Below are 19,684 nucleotides of genomic sequence, written 5' to 3'. Positions count from 1 at the left end.
CAACTACAACTCTACCAGTAGCAAAATTTTCTTGTGTTCCCAGCCTAGGGTCACAGGCTCCATGACCTCTCTAGTAATGGAGGCATCCATTTTACTGGGTCTATTACTAAAGAGTTTTGTAAAGCCTTGCCACTTACTTAAATATGTTATTGTCAGTCTCACCCCCAATCTTTAGGAAAGGTAGAGAGAAGAAATATAATTTTGAAAATTAAATAAGCTAAGCTCTTAGAAGACTCTTGTACTTCCATGGTCTAAGGTATTATCTTTAATGCCAATGAGATCAAGTCTTTCTGGGGTTCATGAACTCCCCCACATGAATTAGTAATAGGCCAGTCCATACATGTAGGAAGATCACCTTTGATTCTAAATTCCACACTGAGAAGCAGATAGAGCTAATTATTGCATGGGATTATTCCTGCTGTCCAAGTCTCATAAACAAGTATGAACTGTCTTTCCTCAATACTCTTCTAAACAATCCTTGCACGACCTAAAATCCAGAGACATGGTCTTTTGGAAGGGACATCAGAGAAAGACAGCTCTGGTACCCCACTGGATGACCTTATAAGGTACTGTTAGCAATGAGCACAGCAATGCAACTCCAAAGGTTTGATTTTTGTATTCATGTCTCAGAAATAATCCATTCTTGAATTTGTGGAAAAGCTGGGGTGTTTTTAGGAACCCTCTAGAGGCAGATAGTCCTCTGAAAGAGACATCTTCTAACTAAGGCCTGTGACCACGAGATATAGAGAGCTTCTACCCAAGATCCATAGAACAAACACAACTGACTACCATGCTTTAATATGCATTCTTTGGTTCTTTATTTTCATTGTTATTCCCCATCCTGTGTGCCCCTCCCTGCCCTCCTAGTTTAAGGCTTCTTTTAACCATGTCATCTATATTGCCCTATTCTTAATATTGCTTTTTGCATTTTTAATTATTCATTGGTATGTGTCTAGTACCCAGCTATTATTTACTTGTAAACTAGCTATAGCATACAATCAAACTAGTTTTGTACACATCTTTCTTTGGTAGCCACCTAGATTTTTTTGGTTCTACTTCCTTGTAATGAATCCATTGCTATCCTGGATAACTGGACTCAACTATTAGGTGACTTTTTCAGATGACAAAGTATCTAATAGGCTAGAGAGATGGAAATCTAAAATCCCCTCTTAGATCATACCTAGACGAAAAGGTTCTCAGGGATTTTTTTGGTGGGAATTAGTTTTTATTTTTTTAATAAGTTTATTTATTTATTTTGAAAGAGTGAGCGTGAGCAGGGGAGGGGCAGAGGGAGAGAGAGACAGAGAGGGAGAGGGAGAGAGAATCCCAAGCAGGCTCTGTGTGACAGCACAGAGCCTAATGTGGAACTTGATCTCATGAACAATGAGATCATGACCTGAGCAGGAATCAAGAGTCAGAGCTGTAACTGACTGAGCCACCTGGGTGCCCCGGGAACTAGCTTTTGTAACCAAACTTAAATTTTTTTTAATGTTTATTTATTTTTGACAGAGAGAGAGAGAGAGAGAGAGACAGACAGACAGACAGACAGACAGGGAGCATGAGCAGGGGAGGGGCAGAGAGAGAGGGAGACACAGAATCTGAAGCAGGCTTCAGGCTCTGAGCTGTCAGCACAGCTGTTTCTTTTCTCAGAAAAAGACTGTTGGATAACTTAATTTTTAAAAGAGGTGGGAAAAGTGGGTCTTGATTTAAGAGTCAAAATCCTCCATAGTGTTTTTTCATAGTGGCTGTACCAATTTACAATCCTACCAACAGTACAAGGGTCCTCTTTTCTCCACATCCTCTCCAGCATTTGTTATGTCTTATCTTTTTGATGACAACCATTGTAACAGGCATGAGGTGATATCTCCTTGTGGTTTTGAAAATTTCCCTTATGATTACGAAGTGTTGGGTGCTTTTCAAGTACCTGTTGGCCACTTGTATATCTTTGGAAAAATGTTTGTTCAGGTCTTTTGCTCAGTTAAAAAATTGGATTATTATTATTGTTATTTTGTATTGAGTTGCATGAGTTCTTTATATATTTTGGATATTAACCTCTTATCAGATATATGGTTTGCAATTTTTTCCCCATTCCTTATATTGTTTTTTCATTTTGCCGATCATTTCTTTCACTCTGCAGAGGATTTTTAGTTTGATACCCTATTTAAAAAAATTTTTTTTTAATTTTGTTGTCCTTTAGGTGTTATATCCAAAAAAATCATTGCCAAGACCCATGTAAAGGAGCTTTTTTCCCATGTTTTCTTCATGGAATTTCATGGTTTCAGGTCTTATATTTAAGTCTTTAATCCGTTTTGAGTTAATTCTTTAAGTGCCGTTAAGACAGGTGTCAAGTTTCATTCTTTTTACATTTGCATATCCAATTTTCCCCTGCACCATTTATCATAAGAGTCTATCTTTTCTCCATTGACTATTTTTTTAAATGTTTTTATTTATTTTTGAAGGAGAGAGAGAGTCAGAGCATGAGTGGGGGAGGAGCAGAGAGAGGGGGAGACACAGAATTCGAAGCAGCCTCCAGGCTGTAAGCTGTCAGCCCAGAGCCCGACGTGGGGCTCGAACCCACAAACTGTGAGATCGTGACCTGAGCCGCAGCCGGACGCTCAACCGACTGAGCCACCCAGGCGCCCCTCCATTGACTATTCTTGATGCCCTTGTCAAGTATTAGTTGGCTATATATGTATGGGTTTATTTCTAGGCTGTTTCTGTTTCACTGGTCTATGTATATGTTTTTATGACAGTACCACACTATTTTGATTACTATACCTTTATAATAGAGCTTAGAATCAGGGAGTGATGCCTCTCTCTTTGTTCTTCTTTCTCAGGGTAGATTTGTCTACTTGGGGTCTTTTGTGGTTCCACATAAATTTTAGGATATTTTGTTTTCTACTGTGTAAAAAATGCTGTTGGAACCTTGATAGGGATTGCACTGAATCAACAGATTGCTATGGGTAGTATGGGCATTTTAATAATATTAGCTCTTCCAATCCATGACCACGGGATAGCTTTCTATTTATTTGTATCTTCTTCAATTTCTTTTATCAATGTATCCTAAGTATTTTATTGTTTTGGATGCTAGTATAAATGGGATTATTTTCTTTCTTTATTTTTCAGATAATTTCATTGTTATTGTATAGAAATGCTACTGATTTTTGTAAGTTAATTTTTTATCTTACAACTTTACTGAATTCATTGATTAGTTCTAACAGGTTTTGGTGGAGTCTTTAGGATTTCTTAAGGATAAAATCATGTCATCTGCAAATATAGACAGTTTTACTTCTTCTCTAATTCTGATGCCTTCTATTTCTTTTGCCTGATTGCTCTCTTTAGGACTTCCAGTACTATGTTGAATAAGGGTGGAAAGAGTGGGTACCCTTGTCTTGCTCCTGATCTTAGAGGAAAAATTTTCAACATTTTACCACTGAGTATGATGTTAGCTGTGGGCCTGTCATGTATGACCTTTATTATGTTGAGGTTATCATGAATGGATGTTGAATTTTGTCAAATGCTTTTTCTGTCTATTAGATGATTATGTTTTTTCTTTCATTCTATTAATGCATCACATTTATGTATTTGTGTGTATTGAATTATCCTTGCATTCCAGGGATAAATCCCACTTGATCACAGTGAATGATTTTTTTTAATTTATTGAAAGAGAGAGAGAGAGAGGGAAGGAGGGAGGGAGGGAGGGAGGGAAGGATAGTGCAGGTAGGGGAAGGGGAGAGAGAGAAGGAGAGAGAGTCTGCAGGTTCCACACTGCCAGAGCAGAGCCCGACTTGGGGCTGTAACTCACAAACCATAAAACCATGACCCAAGCTGAAACCAAGATGCTCAACTGACAGCCACCCAGGAGTCCTGTGAATGATTCTTTTAATGTGCTGCTGAATTCAGTTTGCTAGTATTTTATTGAGAATTTCTAAATTTATATTCATCAAGACTATTGGCTTGTAGTTTTCTTTTGTTGTGTTGTCTTTGCCTGGCTTTGGTATTAGAGTGATGCTGGCCTTATAAAATGAGTTTGGGAGTGTTCCCTTTTCTAAAATTTTTTGTAAGAGTTTGAGAAGGATTGGCGTTAATTCTACTTTAAAGGTTTGGTAAAATTCACCAGGGAAGCCATCTGGTCCCGGTTATTCCTTTTTTTTTTTTTTATTAATTTTTTTTAGTGTTTATTTATTTTTGAGAGAGAGAGAGAGAGAGAGAGAGGAGGCAGTCTCCAAGCTGGGGAAGGGCAGAGAGAGAGGGAGACACAGAATCTGAAGCAGGCTCCAGGCTCTGAGCTGTCAGCACAGAGCCCGACACGGGGCTCAAACCCATAAACCGGAGATCATGACCTGAGCCAAAATCGGATGCTTAACTGACTAAGCCATCCAGGTGCCCCTGGTTTTTGTTTATTGGGAGATTTTTGATTACTGATTCAATCTCCTCACTAGCAATCAGTCTGTTCAGATTTTCTATTTCATGATTCAAAGGCTGGTTGTTTCTAATAATTTTTTCATATATTTTAGGTTATCTACTTTGTTGGGTATATAGTTGTTGTGGCTTAATTTTTTATCTCCTGGCTGAGAAAAAGGACTACAAACTCTGATCATAAGTCTCACATTTGTGTAGCTGGGTTCAGATATGTGATCTCCCCAGTCCTAAGTGCTGCTATACAACTGCTGTCTCATCAGATGGCTCAATAAATGATCATCCAATAACAACAGTCAACACAAGAGAACTTGACACCTATGAAGATTGAGACAACTTCTCTAGACAGTTGACTACTATTGTGATTTCTTAGTAAAGGTCTGGATTGACTGACTGATGACACCCTCAGACATCAGGCTGAAGACTGACCACAAGGATAACCTTGATACCTGAAATCATCTATAAGTACACAACTTTCTGTCTTTATTAGCATAACTACTATTCCATTGTCTTTATTAACATAACTTCACTATTCCAGAAAAATCTCCCCTAAAAGACAGAAGTTACAAGTAACTTCATTACTCATTCTAGAACTTTTTAAATAGTCTGCTTGAGATTCTCTCTCTCTCCCTCTCTGTTCTTCCCCCATTGTTCTATCTTTCTCTCTCTCAAAATAAATAAATAAACTCTAAAAAATAGAAATTATCAAAAGACAATTTACATACCAAGACTCTCAGAATCCCTTGCCTTGCTATGTCCATGATTCTGAGATGATTATATAACAATCCTTATTTAATTTTAATCAAGCTTTACATTAAAAGATCTGCTTTAAATAAAAAATCTCCTAGGTATCCTGAGTTTGTCCTTCCCTTTCTGAGAAAGTATTAGTTGAGACTATGATTTTGTTGAAGTGGTATTCTCCCGTATCGTATGTGATATAAAATTTATAAGAAATATATATTTGTTCATTCAGAAGACCAAAATATATTCCTCAGATATATTTGGTCTTCATCCACAGTTCTTGAGAATACCTCAGAGCCTTAGGATGAAATGAGTATCTTATTATTAATCATGGTGACTTTTAGACCCCATCCTAAGGCAGGGGCTCGTTTCCAGGAGGACCAAGTGATTTTTCATGTGATTAAAGGGCTGGAACTTTCAGGGGCACCTGGGTGGCTTATTTGGTTGAGCATTTGACTCTTGATTTTGGCTCAGGTCATGATTTCATGGTTCGTGATTTTGGGCCCTGCATAAGGATCTATGCTGACAGTGCGGAGCCTGCCTGAAATTCTCTCTCTCCTCTCTCTCTGCCCTTCCCTGCTCTGTCTCCCAAAATAAATAAATAAACATTAAAAAAAAAAAAAAGGGTTGGAACTTTCAGTCCTACTCCCCCAGCCTCTGAGGTTGAATCAGCTAGTGGCCAATGAATTAGTCAATCATGACTATGTAATGAAGTCGTCATAAAAACCCAAGAAGAAGAGCTTCTGGGTCCTTCTTTTACAGAGAGCTTCCACACCTGGGGAGCTAGCATGCTTCCATGTGCCTCAGAGCCAGGCACCAAGCTCCACAAGGACAGAAGCTCCTTTGTTCTGGACGTTGCCTTATGTTTCTCTTTATCTGGCTTTTGATTTGTAGCCTTTATCGTATCTTTTAGTAAACTGATAAATGAAAGTAAGTGCTCCCCTGAGTTCTGCAAGCCACTCTAGAAAATGAAACCTAAGGAGGAGGTCACTGGAACTTTCAATCTATAGCCAGTTGGTCAGAAGCACATGTTAACAGCCTGGGGCTTGAAAATGGCATCTGAAGTGGAATATGGACAGCAGTCTTGTAGGACTGAATCCTTAACCTGTGGAATATGATGCTATTTTTGAGTAGATGGTGTCAGAATTGAGTTGAATTCTTGGACATCCTGCTGGTGTCTGAAAAGTGCTTGGTGTTGTGTGTGTGTGTGGACACTCCCGTCAAGGTGGAATTACGCTGCAAACCTTAAAAGACCACAGGAAGAATAAACTCAGGTTTATTATCAACAGGTTGTTTTGATGACATTTTTGAGGCGCCAAAGGAAAGTTCTTACTTAGAAAAACATTACCAACGTTAACTCCTCCTTGGATAATTCTAGAAAAACTCCAACTTTTAATCTTAGAAGTTAAGTTATAACTCTGTTCTTTTTTCTAGGATCTGTTGATGATGTTTTGCTTTGACAAATTTCTATGTATGCTAACAAAGAAGTTGATTACAGGCATATCTTGTTTTATTGTATTTCACATTAAGGTGCTTTGCAGATACTGTGTTTTGTTTTATTTTGTTTTTGGTTTTTAACAAGTTGAAGGTATACGGCAACCCTGCATCAAGCAAGTCTATTGGTGCCATTTTTCCAACATTTGCTCACTTCATGTCTCTGTGTTACACTTTGGCAATTCTCTCAATATTTCACACTTTTTCGTCATTATTATATTTGTTATGGTGATCTGTGATCAGTGATTAAAACTCACTGAAATTTCAGAGAATGGTTAGCATTTTTTAGCAATAAGGTATTTTTAAATTAAGGTGTATACATTTTTTTTTATATGTAAGGCTACTGCATATTTACTAGACTACAGTATAATGTAAACTTTTTATGCACTGGGAAACAAAAAAAATACATGTGACTTGCTTTTTTGCGATACTCACTTTATTGTAAGTGGTCTGGGACCAAATCTGTAATATCTCTGAGGTATACTTGTATAGTTTTCTTCACCCTTGACAATATTTTGGAAATGTTTTCCATAAGAGTAGGCAACTCAGTAAATAAATGAAAAAATGATGATAGTTACCTTGCTGAGAGAGAACTCCGAGGAGCTCACACTTGAACGGAGTCTTGAAGGATAAATAAGAGTTTTCTAGGGGACGCCTGGGTGGCTCAGTTGGTTAAGTGTCTCACTCTTGATTTTGGCTAGGGTCATGATCTTGCAGTTCGTGGGACTGAGCCCTGTGGGGCTGGTAATCAGGCTCTGTGCTGTTAGCTGGGGATTCTCCCTTGGGATTCTCACTCATCCTAGCTCTCTGCCCCTCCCTTTCTTGTGTTCCCCCTCTCAAAATAAATAAATAAATCTAAAAAAAAATATTTCCTAGGAAAACAAGGGGAATGGATACTTTATGCAGTGGGGGAAAGAGTACTCCTAAAAGAATAGAGGCAGAACACAGCAGTGGGAGAATGAGGAACTGCTAATTAGGTCTATATGACTGCAATATAGTAGTACAAGGCAAAGGATGAAACTAAGGGTGATTAAAGCAGACTAAATAAGCAATTAGATATTGAAGTTAAGAAGTTCAGAGGTAGAGGGGGTGCCTGGGTGGCTCAGTCGGTTAAGTGTCCGACTTCAGCTCAGGTCATGATCTCATGGTCCGTGGGTTTGAGTGCTGTGTTGGGTTCTGTGCTGTCAGTTCAGAGCCTGGAGCCTGCTTCGGATTTTGTGTCTTCCTCTCTCTCTGCCCCTCCCCCACTCACGCTCTGTCTTTCTCTATCAAAAAATGAATAAACGTTAAAAAAAATTTAAAAAAAATAAAAAAAAAAGTTCAGAGGTAGAACAGCTCATGGTGATGAAAGAGCCTTGGGTGTGGCTATGAGCATGACTACGAGTTACTAAAGTGGTGTTGAAAGGAAAGACCTTAAACTTATAGATAGGTTACAATGTTGGATGGGGTCTCTATATGGATCTAAATGGCTATATGGACCATGTACATGACTATGACATCCTAAGAAAACATGATCAGGAAAACCTGGACCACTGTGACGTCCATCCAAAGTGATTAATAGTCTATAAGCCAGTAAGAACATAACTGAAATGAAAGACATTCTAACAACACAAAAATCCATGATAAAGGTGTAAGAAGATTCAAAGAAATCTGTTCAGTAAGAAATTATTTTTGTTCCTAACCATCATAATCACTATCAATGATCCATCATCATCTTGGGATCAGCAATAAATAGAAATCATACAGTAATCATCAGAAATGTCATTTTAAAAGCTCATTTATCTGCATAGTTTTATTTTAGTGAATATTATATCATCACTCCCCTGACTCAGGTTTCTCTCAACCTTAGGTCTTAGCAAGGGATTACAGAATGTTACATTTCTTATATTGAAGAGCCTCCCTCAAGTCACTTGTCTGTCAAATGTTGTGGAAACTTACAGTGGTATACCAGTAAAATCTGTTTGCTTCAATTTATTTTTATACAACTTTAATATAAAAGTCCTGGGCAAGTAATTGCAGTGTGCTTGCTTACCAGCTCAATGGTTTCAAGCTAACATAACAGATTCACAACACAGAAATGGGAAAAAGTTACACTAAAGAAAATAAAACAAAACATGCATTTTTATCTATTTGAAGTTCTCCAATTACTTTTGTAACAGTTAAAAAAAATACAGATATTCTACTGGAAAATCATCCTGTTTACTAAAATTCCCAGTGGTGTAGGTATGCAAGAGACCCATTTAGTTACATATGGCCCACCTGAACTTCATTTCTTGATAAAGATCAGGGAGAAGATAGGATGATGTCATTAATTTTAAGTGACAGAGAACAATATTAAATTATTAGCATTTATATAGTACTTTTCTCTTAGGATCCCCAAACTTTTAAGGCACAACCTCCCCATGTTATATCATTTCAAGGATACAGGTAAGGAAAAGCTATTTACAGTTCCTTTTTATAAGATAGAAACATGAATAATACACAAAGTTAAAGGACTTTCAAGTTAATGTTATTAGTGATCAAACAAAAAAAAATAAAATTAAGGTTTCTTCATCCTTGTTTCATGGCACTATGTTTGAAAACATGCTGCTTGTGAAAGTAGGATATTTCAGGAATGAATTTGTATTTACAAGATGATTACAACTCCTCTTAAGAGTCACTTGTTTTTTTTTTAAAGTTAGATGCTTATAGTGGATTTATATTATTATTTTCAGTTAGTCTATTTTCAAATGATTTTTGGCAGTGGGGCAGTTAAAGAGGGTTCTAATCGCAGAATCATTGAGGAACTCATTACAATCTTAGTTATAAGTGCTATCAAAATTCTGGTGTAGGCTTCCAGAACTAACTGGAATGAAGGCAATATTCATTAACATATTGATAATATTCTTAAGAGGTAAAAACCCTAACATTTATATAAACTGACCCAAAATGCTCTTTTTCATTCTTTCACCAAAACATTTTAAAGCTCTCCTTCCTGTTGAACCACAGTCTTATAGTCCATCTGAAATGATGGCATACTTACTGGCTCTGAGAATGTTCTCCTTGCTGCTGCACCTGGACTGGACCTGCAAAGAGAGCATAAACTCAGTAATTTAGGGCTCAAAACACAGATAGCCAGATATGTATGCATACTTAATGGGCAAGCTCCTGAGGTTTAGGAGCAAAGGCTCAATGTATCTCAGATATCAAAACATAGTAGTAAAAATATATTACATTTGTTTCCTATTTTTTGTCTTTTTCTTACTGTAAAGAAAGAGTAGACTTCTGAAAAAAACTGGGGGTACAACATTATAAATGGCACAGAGGCAAAACCAAAGGCAATTTTTTATTGATGTGTACTGAAATTAGTATGTGGAAAAAAATGTTACAACGTATTCGGGTGTGAATACAGACCCCTAATCTTAAGGCACTGTGATAACTCTTGACTAGACTAATAATGCAATCCAGGTAATAAAGTTGTAATAAAATATTCCATTGTAGTAACTTTAGTTGTACACATTGATAAGGGGAAAACAGAGAAATCCTCATATATAATATTAATGTGTGATTCCAATGACTTTTGTTACTTACTGATTATAATAATTGGTTATAATATTGGCTATGAAAGATGCCTTTGTTGGGAATCAATAAAACTGAACTCATTTATTTACCAGTTCTTAGGTGTGAATAAAGTTTATCAATCAGAAACCCTTATGCTTTGGTGCAAAAAGTTGATGTCCAAGCAGAACATTCTTTTAAATGTTACAAAAGTGTTGAATTCAAAAGCCACATTGGATGGCATACATGTTTGTTAATATCTGAGGAAACTGTATTTAAACTGCACACCTCTTTTTTCCCACTCCCCAGCAGCTTGCCCCAAATCTATATATATACAACAAATTAATTTCTATTGCTTAACACAATCTACTATTGTAATGAAACAACTTATGAAAGAAATGTTGCAACTTAGGGTGGGTTATGGTTGTCCTTCCCTGAAAAGAACAATTGTTAATGTTTAAAGAAACAACAACAATAAAAAAAATCACAAACATACACACAAGAAAAACACACACACACACACACACACACCAAAAAAAGGGGAAAAAAGGGAAAAATAATTCCAGATGTTAAAGTTATTCCCTTTTGGCCCAGATTGTTTAGTTAGTTATAAGCTACACTAGAATGAAGAAGCTAATCTGGGAGATAATATTCTTACATTCTTTTACTCAGAAGTTCTATTGAAAAACAATTATGGACCAAATGGGAAAGGAAAATAATTAATGACTACTTAAAACAAAAATACAGGGAGAAAGACAGGAGAGTGAGAAAAAGAAAAAGAAGAAAGAGAGGTTTGGGGAAATAAGTCTAGACAAGAGAAAAGAAAGTATGGGTTTATAGAAGGAGCCAATATGTGAATGCAAAATGTTCTGCTATTTCTTATTGAAAATTCATACTAAGAGAGTAAGAATCTCTAATGAACTTGCTGCAAAATAAACAAGCAAGTTTGTACACCATGGAATGAAAATAGGTGTCACTATACCACTACAGCCTTAAAGGAGAAAAGAAACAAACACTAATAGACAAATTAATAGACAAGCTTAATAAAGAGTTAAACTACATTTTTAAAAGCAGTTCAGGGAACACAAGAGAAAGCTAATAGAGTGAGAGAAAAATCTGGGAGAGAGAAGGAAAAAAAAGGGGATAATGCTGAAAGACAAAAACAGAGTTCAAGGAAGTCAAATGGAAGTCAAGAAAGTCTTCAACAAGATGTAGAAACAGAAGGAGCCCAAACCCATAGCGCAAAGCAATGTTTGCGAATGGAAAGCAGCTCCTTTGATCAGTAATAGTTACTCTTAAGTCGTAGCCTCTATTCCTCCAGAGTTCATCTTTAAGCCCTTCCAATTTAGAGTGGAGCTAGTGTGTGGATAGAAACAAGAGATTTATAATGAACAGAGCATTTCAGATGAGTAGTTCAAATTGTCTCGTCAAATGTTTCAACAGATTTAGATAATGTCTAAATGGAAATGGTGGTGAAGAACTAGCTAGCTTTACCAAAAAGCTGAACCAAACCAAAACAGCAACAACAACAAAAAACCCTCTTCCTACTTTAGGTGGCTAAAAAATTTAAAAAAATGTTCATAGCATGAATTTAATAATGAAACCCAAAGTCTTGTTTTGTGGCACCTGAGTTCGTAACTATATATTTTGCAGAAGTTTGGGTGATAAAAAATAATTCAGTTTCTGGAATGTGAGTATTCATTTTGGTTCACAAATTGCCAACAGCAGTGTAACCAATGTTTTCTCATTTACATTACACTGGCTATTTGACCTAGATTTGAGGAAAATCACTTAAAATCAATGATTACATGAACTTCTTTACTTTGGTGATCTTGAGTATATATTAAAAAATGAGAAAAATAATTTTAAGATATTAAAAATATATATGCAAAAGTGATGCCCCTCTCTCTTATACCATGAAACTGGTCACCTTTACAATATTTATCTAATTTTTAAAAATCTCAATATGAAGATTTTTACCTAACTCACAATGTAATGGGATTTACTTGAAAAAATAAAATCAAGAAACGATTACTGTTCTTATTCTCATATATATGGATTAGAAAGAAGGTAGCACAGGTTTGTCCCAAGTTTTACAGTTCGCTTTTTTTTTTTTTTAAATCTTACACTGGCTTTTTAGTCAATGGAAAAACAAAAAACAAAAAACAAAGGGAAGTCTGAAAAACAAAATAAAATTGACATTTTGACCTAATACCAAATTTATTGGGGATTAAAAATGAAAGGTATGGTGTTCGATTATCTATTGCTTTATTTTATTGGATTATGTCATTTTATTACAATTAACATCTAACTTTATGGTGTTGAAAATTAACCCCCTTTGAACTGGAATTAAACTAAAATAATGTCTAGAAACAGCATTTATTATATTACAGTCAATGGAGGAAAAGAAAAACACAAGAGACTTACTGAAAACATAGGTATTCATTTACTAATCAAGACTGCTTTCAGACATCAAATAATTCATTTAATTCATTTCAACATGTGTTTACATGTATAATATAATTTTTGCTGAAGATCACATTGTACAGTAGAAATCTTAAGCCATGAAACAGAAAACAAAAGGGGGGGAGAGCATGTAATAATGGTAAAGAAAAAAAGTGAAAATGCTTTAAACAAAGCTGAGAAAATTTTAACAAACAACCACAATCTTTAAATACAGTTAGAGAAGTGACTTACCTTATGCTTAGGTCATAACAAGAATAGCACAGTGTTTAAAGTCAGCTCTTCATTATGGGAGGTACAATTGAAAGCCATAGGTTATAATAACATGAATTGCTACACAGAAATGAAGACTTTTTCAGCCCAACATGAAAAGCTAACTCTTATGGGAGAACATTTCAACTTATGTTTAATGCAGCATGAAGAACAATTGAGGGGGTAAACATCAAAACACATGAATCTCACACCAATAAGAGAGACAGTCCAATCTCTCAGGAACACAGAATATTTAATCTGTGAGACTATAATCTGTGACACATAAGGGAAGGCACATCACTCTAACACTGAAAGATGCATGCATAATGGATAACCATCCACTGACAAGTCTCCCCACCCCATCCCACTCGTACACACACAAAACCATTAAGATACAGGGAAAAAATGTAGTGCCAAGCTGTTATGAAGAAAGCAGGACACACGGAAGCGCAGCAGTGGTCATGTGATTTGAGAGGTGTTCTTCCCTTAAACCATCCCATCACCATGCTTATTTTAAAGAAGCCAGGAAAAGACCCCCTTCAATGCTGCAGTAGCTATGAGCCCCCAGCTTGAAGCTAGTGTGTGGAATTTTGATCACCGTTCCCTGCGATGTCAGGGGCTCTCCAGTGGAAGCCAGATGTGTAACACCAGTTAGTGGGGTACAATGTGTGAATAACAAACATCCTTTCCCTTCTGCATTTCACAGAAGTGAGGGAGGAGAGAAACAAATAAAATAAAGCCCATGTTAAGAATAGACTCATAACAATATAAAGATGTATAAATATTAAAATGGAGATTACATTTGATTGCAGGTTAGCACAACTCAGGTTACATAAAAACTGCCTCAATTTTGCTGCTCACCAGGCTAATATGTATTCTTTCTCCTTGCAAATATTAGGAATAAATCTATACAATATGGTTCATACTGAAAAATTCTGAGCGGTTGGTCATATGGGGTCAAAGTCGAGAACTAAAGAAGTTGTCTTTGATGGACATTAAGAATTTTACTGGTCAGCAGTCACATTTTAAATTAGAAATTAAGCTTCTGTATATCTGCTTACTTATGTAATTTGAGAAATTCTATGGCAATGGTGTAGAAAGATAATTTAAATTTTAATCTTCTTACATTTTAAAAGACAAACCACAACAAAGACTACCTATTTAGAAACTGTTACTAAATTTCCTATGTACTCTTCTCTACTGTCAAAACTTATTTTAACATGGGTTGTTCCTGTCAATAGGGTATATCAGCTCCTTAGAAAAAACTTCAACTTTGCTTTCCTATTATTGATAATAATAGTTAACTTCATCTATTTTTTTATTCATATGTGACATGAAATTCAGTTAGAGTTTTAATAATGCAAAGATTATTTACTTATATTACCATTTCCTCTCCCTCATCTATTCTTAGCAAACCAGAATATCCTGACCTTCCCTTTAGCATGTCTTTATTATTTTAGGCTCTAGGCCCTCCTTGAATCTCCATTTCCTTGCGGGGGAAATAAAGATTGTTAAAGGGCTCAAAGGAAATAAGACATGTATCAAGGATTTTAAGCTATAAAGATAGAAACAAATGTCAGTTATGATGTTATGATCAGTGGAGGAACTGACAGTTGTAAAATAATTATAATTATATCCTCCTCATTGTAACTTGATCATTAGCTAAAATGGAGGCAAAGTCTTCTTTCTGAACCCCCAAAAGAAATAAAACCCATGTACAGTTATACGCTTTCCAAGAGAGATTGACCAAAACTTTGGAAATGTCATAGCCATATGGCCATACATATTGGTAGGAAAGCAAGTTTTATATATATAAGTTATATATAAAACTTTTATAAAGAATATGTAAAATCTAAGGCTTGCAGGAAAGTCTGAACTAGCTCCTCTAGAATATTTCTTGTACTCTTGAGCTTTTAGACTAAATGAGCTATTTATTCTGTCTGGAATACCTTTTGCTTATTTTCTGATCCAAATACTACTTGTCCTTTAAGATCTAGCTTAAAATGTGCCAGCTGCAAAAACTATTCCAAAAGTTCTTTAATCAGAAGTTATTTCTTCTTTCCCTAAGTTCTTTCTTTTCAAATTTTTATTTATTTATTTTTAAGTAGGCTCCACATCCAATGTGGGGTTTGAGCTCAAGACCCAGAGATCAAGAGTCATATGCTCTACCTATTGAGCCAGCTAAGTGTCCCACCCTAAACTCTTTTAATTTCTTTATTGAAATACAATTTACCTACCATAAAATTCACCCATCTTACGTATACAGTTTGATGAATTGTAATAAATCCCCATGGTTGCACAACCATCAATCACCAGATTCTAGTTTTAGGTTTACCTAAATTCTTAAAGCCTCTTATCTGAACTTATATTATGAGTTACCATAGTTATTTATATTCCAATTATTGATGTGGGTCCCCAAATGTACTACAGGTTCTTGGAGGGAAAGGATATGGCTTTAATTCTCTTTATATTTCCTACTATGTCAAATATAGTGCTCTGTACAGAGTAAACATTTGCTAATTCTTAATGTTTATTTTGTAGTAATCATAGTTTTTTTTCAAACTCAGCACATTAAAATTTATTTTTTATAGTACAAGTATGATCACAGTCACTCCTGTACTATCTTAAGAATGATTTTTACTTAGCTGGGTGGGCTCATATTAAGAAATGTAATATAAGAAAGCATGTGGATTATAGCTAAGACATATCTGAGTTCCCTACAGAATGATCTTCAGAATTTGGAAAACACATTATTAATATTATTTAAGGTTAATCAAACAGTGACATTTGGAGTCCAATAACGGTTATTCTACACCAAAAATTTTAGGTCAGGTTAAGCAGACTCCTTATTTTCTAAGAGAAAAGGACATTCTATATCTCATATGGTGAGGTCACTAGAATGACAGCGATGATAGAGATGTTTGATGTAGTTTGGCTCTTTGACTTTGACTTTTCTACCCTACTTAACTTATTTAAGAGCAGTTTGCCTCTGAAAGAACAAACTTCTTTGAATACCATTTACTCATAAAAATAAAACTTAAGAGGACAGAAAAAAGGACCTCATTGGCATGTACTTAGATTACTTGCCTCTTCAGCCTACCCAGAAACAGAAGGAAAGAAAGGTTTGATTTAAACAACATTAAGCCAACAACTCTACAATCTCAGACTTTTAAAATTCTATTTCTTTACCATCTCAATTCTTATATCAAAAATGGAGAATTGGTTTAGAAAAGCTCTTTCCATAGTTCCATTCATTCATCACTTTATCTGGATAAATTAGGGTACAAGTATTTGGCTCATCTGAACCTAATGACAATTCATTTGTATTTAATTAGATTTATATTACCACAACACATATTCAACTGAGGAACTCAGAGTTTTGCTTTATGACATGAAAGGCAGCATGATACTCTGGAGTCTAGTGGTATGGTTTCTGATGTTGGTTTTTTCTATTCTTAGCTGTGTGACCTCAGACATGACATTTAACATCTTGGAGTTTTAATTTTCTTATCCATAAAATGGGGAAAAGTAAGTAGGATATTGTTTGTGAAAGTGAAAACTATTATAAATGAAAAAGAACAATACAAGTCTAAGTCATTATTATTATCCTTATGTAGATTTCAAGTCACTTACATTTACTTAGGTAGAATCTGAGGTACAATGACAATAAAGAATTTGCTCCATATCATGCCATGCGTCAGTGACAAATGACAGACTATAATTGCCAATTTCTAGACTAAAATTTCAGAAAAAGGCTGAGTTAAAGTCTGAAGTTACCTTTGCAAGGATTAATCTAATGCTGTGTTGTATGATTTTACTCAAGCTATCTTAATTCTATGGGACTTAGTTCCCTCATCTGCAAAATGAGAATGTTTCCAGGGGTTTCAACTGAGGATGATAGGAGCCCTTGAGAGAACCTGTGGATAAAAGTAAGGAGTTCATTTACTGGGATGGAGAAAAAAATTAAAATTTTTATATTCACCAACCTAATTAAATTTTATTAATTTCTTTCATTATGAGCTTAGGAGACAAACCACAGTAATATTAGCAGGATCTATTACTTCAAATTATTATGGATGTCTTAAAATATTGTTCATATTGACCAAGATTTCAAATTACAGTAGTGTAATGACTTGCTGCTAGATTTTGTTATTTAGTGCATTTTGAAAGAGGCAGTATTATTACACAATTTGTTTTTTATAGATATTTCTATGATTTTAATTTCATTAGTCTTTGTAATTGTACATATTTTATTTTATATATTTAAAAGTACTTTCTGAAAAGAAGTCTGTAGGCTTTACCAGATTTCCAAATGGCTCCATAGGAGAAAAAAGGTTAAAAAATTTTGAAATAGACAATTTCCAAGCTTCCTTTTATCTCTAGGATTTTGTTGCTCTAAGAAATCTCTCCTACATCCATCTGCTGCTCTTTGGCAAATCATATATAAAAGAAGTTTTTCTTTTTTTGAGAACAATTATATAAAATTGGTAATGAAATTAACCAATTGCCCATTTAATAGCCCATCTAAGAAACAAAAAGAAATATGGTTATCAAAAAGTTATGAGCTCAGGCTTATAAAAAGTTTCTGCTTCACTTGCTCTTTTCCCATTGGTTTAGATATTTAATTACATGGAATAATCATTAAAAGTCATCACATTTAAAACTCCCTAACAAAACGTGAACTTCCACACACACACACACACACACACACACGCGCACACACACACACACACACGTATTTATCCACAACTAATTATTTTTTGAACTTTTAGTCATGTGGTGAACACAGATAAGAGCAACAAAGCTATTATCTATGTATAACATAAGCCTTTTCAGGCACACAGTATCTGTAAGCAATACAATTTTACAATCTTTTCCAGAGGACTATTTGTAACTGTTTCCCCACTGTTACATGAATTATTATTATCTTAAATTCCACTGAGCTTTCTTAATTTCTAGGTAAATGTGAAGAATTTTTCTTTCCCAGTATTGACTTCTTCTAAAAGAAGCTGGAACTATAGCAGGTTACACAGTTGGTGAAATGAATTATAATTAACACTTAAAATCAAAAGCCTATTTATGCTGCTTTATAGGTAACTTGGTGAGTTCCTTATTCTCAAAGAGAATAGTATGATATGCAGAACATAACTAAGAACAGAACTGGTTATCACCATAACTCAACAGAATACAAATTCAGATATCAATGGTGAATATCCTTAATGTATTATCAATAAAGCTTTAATTCTAAATTGAGTCACTCACAATGATTTTAAGAAAATTCTAAATCTCAGGCTGGTCTCTCTTTGGTACCAACAATATTTCTGAGTTGATGTTTGTTCTGAGAATTTTGACGTTGAATCAGATAAATATAAGGGATATATACTATCTAATCATCTGAATATATTTATTCAGACTAAACTGAATAAACTAGTTTTTGACTGGTAGGGATTTCAGATTATTCTTGACACCATTTCTCAATCTTTAGATGAATAATTAATTACTTTATAGTGTAACTTTTCTTCACTCTAGAGATGACAAAGCAGGGGTTGTTACTGGCTTTAGATCAAACAGTAAAGTAGTAATGAAACTCAGCCTTCCTGACTTCCAAATTCATTTCTCTGTACACCAGTAAATGACCGTATCTTTCTAGCCTACCAGTGGCAATCAGTGCATTCCTAATCAGACCTTGAATTTTCATTGTCTTTTGCTCTTGACTATTTCTCGTAGCAATAAGAACCACTCAGAATAGGCAGGTGGATGCAGGAGTGAAGGAAAACTGGTATGGTGAAAGGGAGTTTGGGGAGTAGCACTCTGGAGACAGCCTGCCTGGATTTGAATCTTGGCTCTACCATTATTAGTTGTATAACAGTAGGTAAGTTACAATCTCTTTCAGGTCTTTGTTTTCTAATATATAAAATAACAGCAATACCTCATAGGATTTTTATGAAGAAAGTGAGACAATATGTGTCAAGTGTTTGAGTAGAAGAGTATCTGGCTCAGTGTGAATGGTATATAGGTGTTAGTTATTACTGTGTTTGTTGTTACTGTTGTTTGGATGATACTCTGGACCTGTAATTCAGAATGTTAGCTAATTTCTTTTGCTAACAAGAGCAACAACAGTTGCTCTCAAAAATAAGATCAAGTAAGATTACTTCAAGTATCTGAATAGAAAGTTTAAAAAAAAACCATGAACTTTACGGGTTTATGAACTAGAGCCTAAAAGACGAATATAGTTAATAATATAAAACTCTGAATTATTAAGCATTTGTAATTATTATCATTTTCTGGCACTTCTGGAAGAAAGTCACATTGGCTTTCATTAAACATGAGTTTTAAGAATACGGAGTTTTTAACTAGATTTAATATTCTCCTTGGTGTTCATTTAAGGGTAGCAGAATATGCTGTAGGCAAGGAAACGTTTTCCCTTCTTCTTTTCTAGGTTCTTTGGCAGGTGGAATAATTAAATTGGCATAAGACAGATTAACAGGAGAAAAACAAATTTAATTTTGTATGTACAGAAGCCCCAGAGACATAAGGCTCAAAGAAGTGACCAAAACAATCAGCTTTTGTACCTTTGAGATAGAAAAAGAATAAATCTGTGAAGAATTGACAGGACAAAGGGGTTTGGGGTTTGGGGAGTAAATTAGTGAAGTAACCAGGTTTGTTTATATAGCTTTCTCGGAGCTAAATTCCCTATTTCTGGTGATAAGGATGCCTTCAACACTTCCAGTACAGGGAGGGTCCTTTCACATGGGAGATTTATTTCTGCTTTCAGGGG

The 19,684-nt window shown here is 35.1% G+C and overlaps 1 protein-coding gene across 15 annotated transcripts in view; it reads right to left on the bottom strand.

Moving 5' to 3' along the window:
* The window catches only part of GPHN (gephyrin), a 609,447-nt gene that overhangs the window by 144,726 nt on the left and 445,037 nt on the right, over positions 1 to 19,684 (bottom strand). For all 15 annotated transcript variants that reach the window (XM_019451514.2, XM_019451516.2, XM_019451519.2 and 12 more), the window contains one exon: positions 9,677 to 9,719. In XM_019451514.2, coding sequence (XP_019307059.1) covers positions 9,677 to 9,719 — 43 coding nt within the window. The remainder of the gene's footprint in view (positions 1 to 9,676; positions 9,720 to 19,684) is intronic.

This window comes from Panthera pardus, unplaced genomic scaffold, assembly GCF_024362965.1.
Source record: "Panthera pardus isolate Hobbes unplaced genomic scaffold, ASM2436296v1 HiC_scaffold_24, whole genome shotgun sequence".
NCBI classification, from domain to species: domain Eukaryota; kingdom Metazoa; phylum Chordata; class Mammalia; order Carnivora; family Felidae; genus Panthera; species Panthera pardus.
The sequence above is the reverse complement of the archived record's forward strand: the minus strand, read 5'-3'. Positions and strand labels throughout refer to the sequence as shown.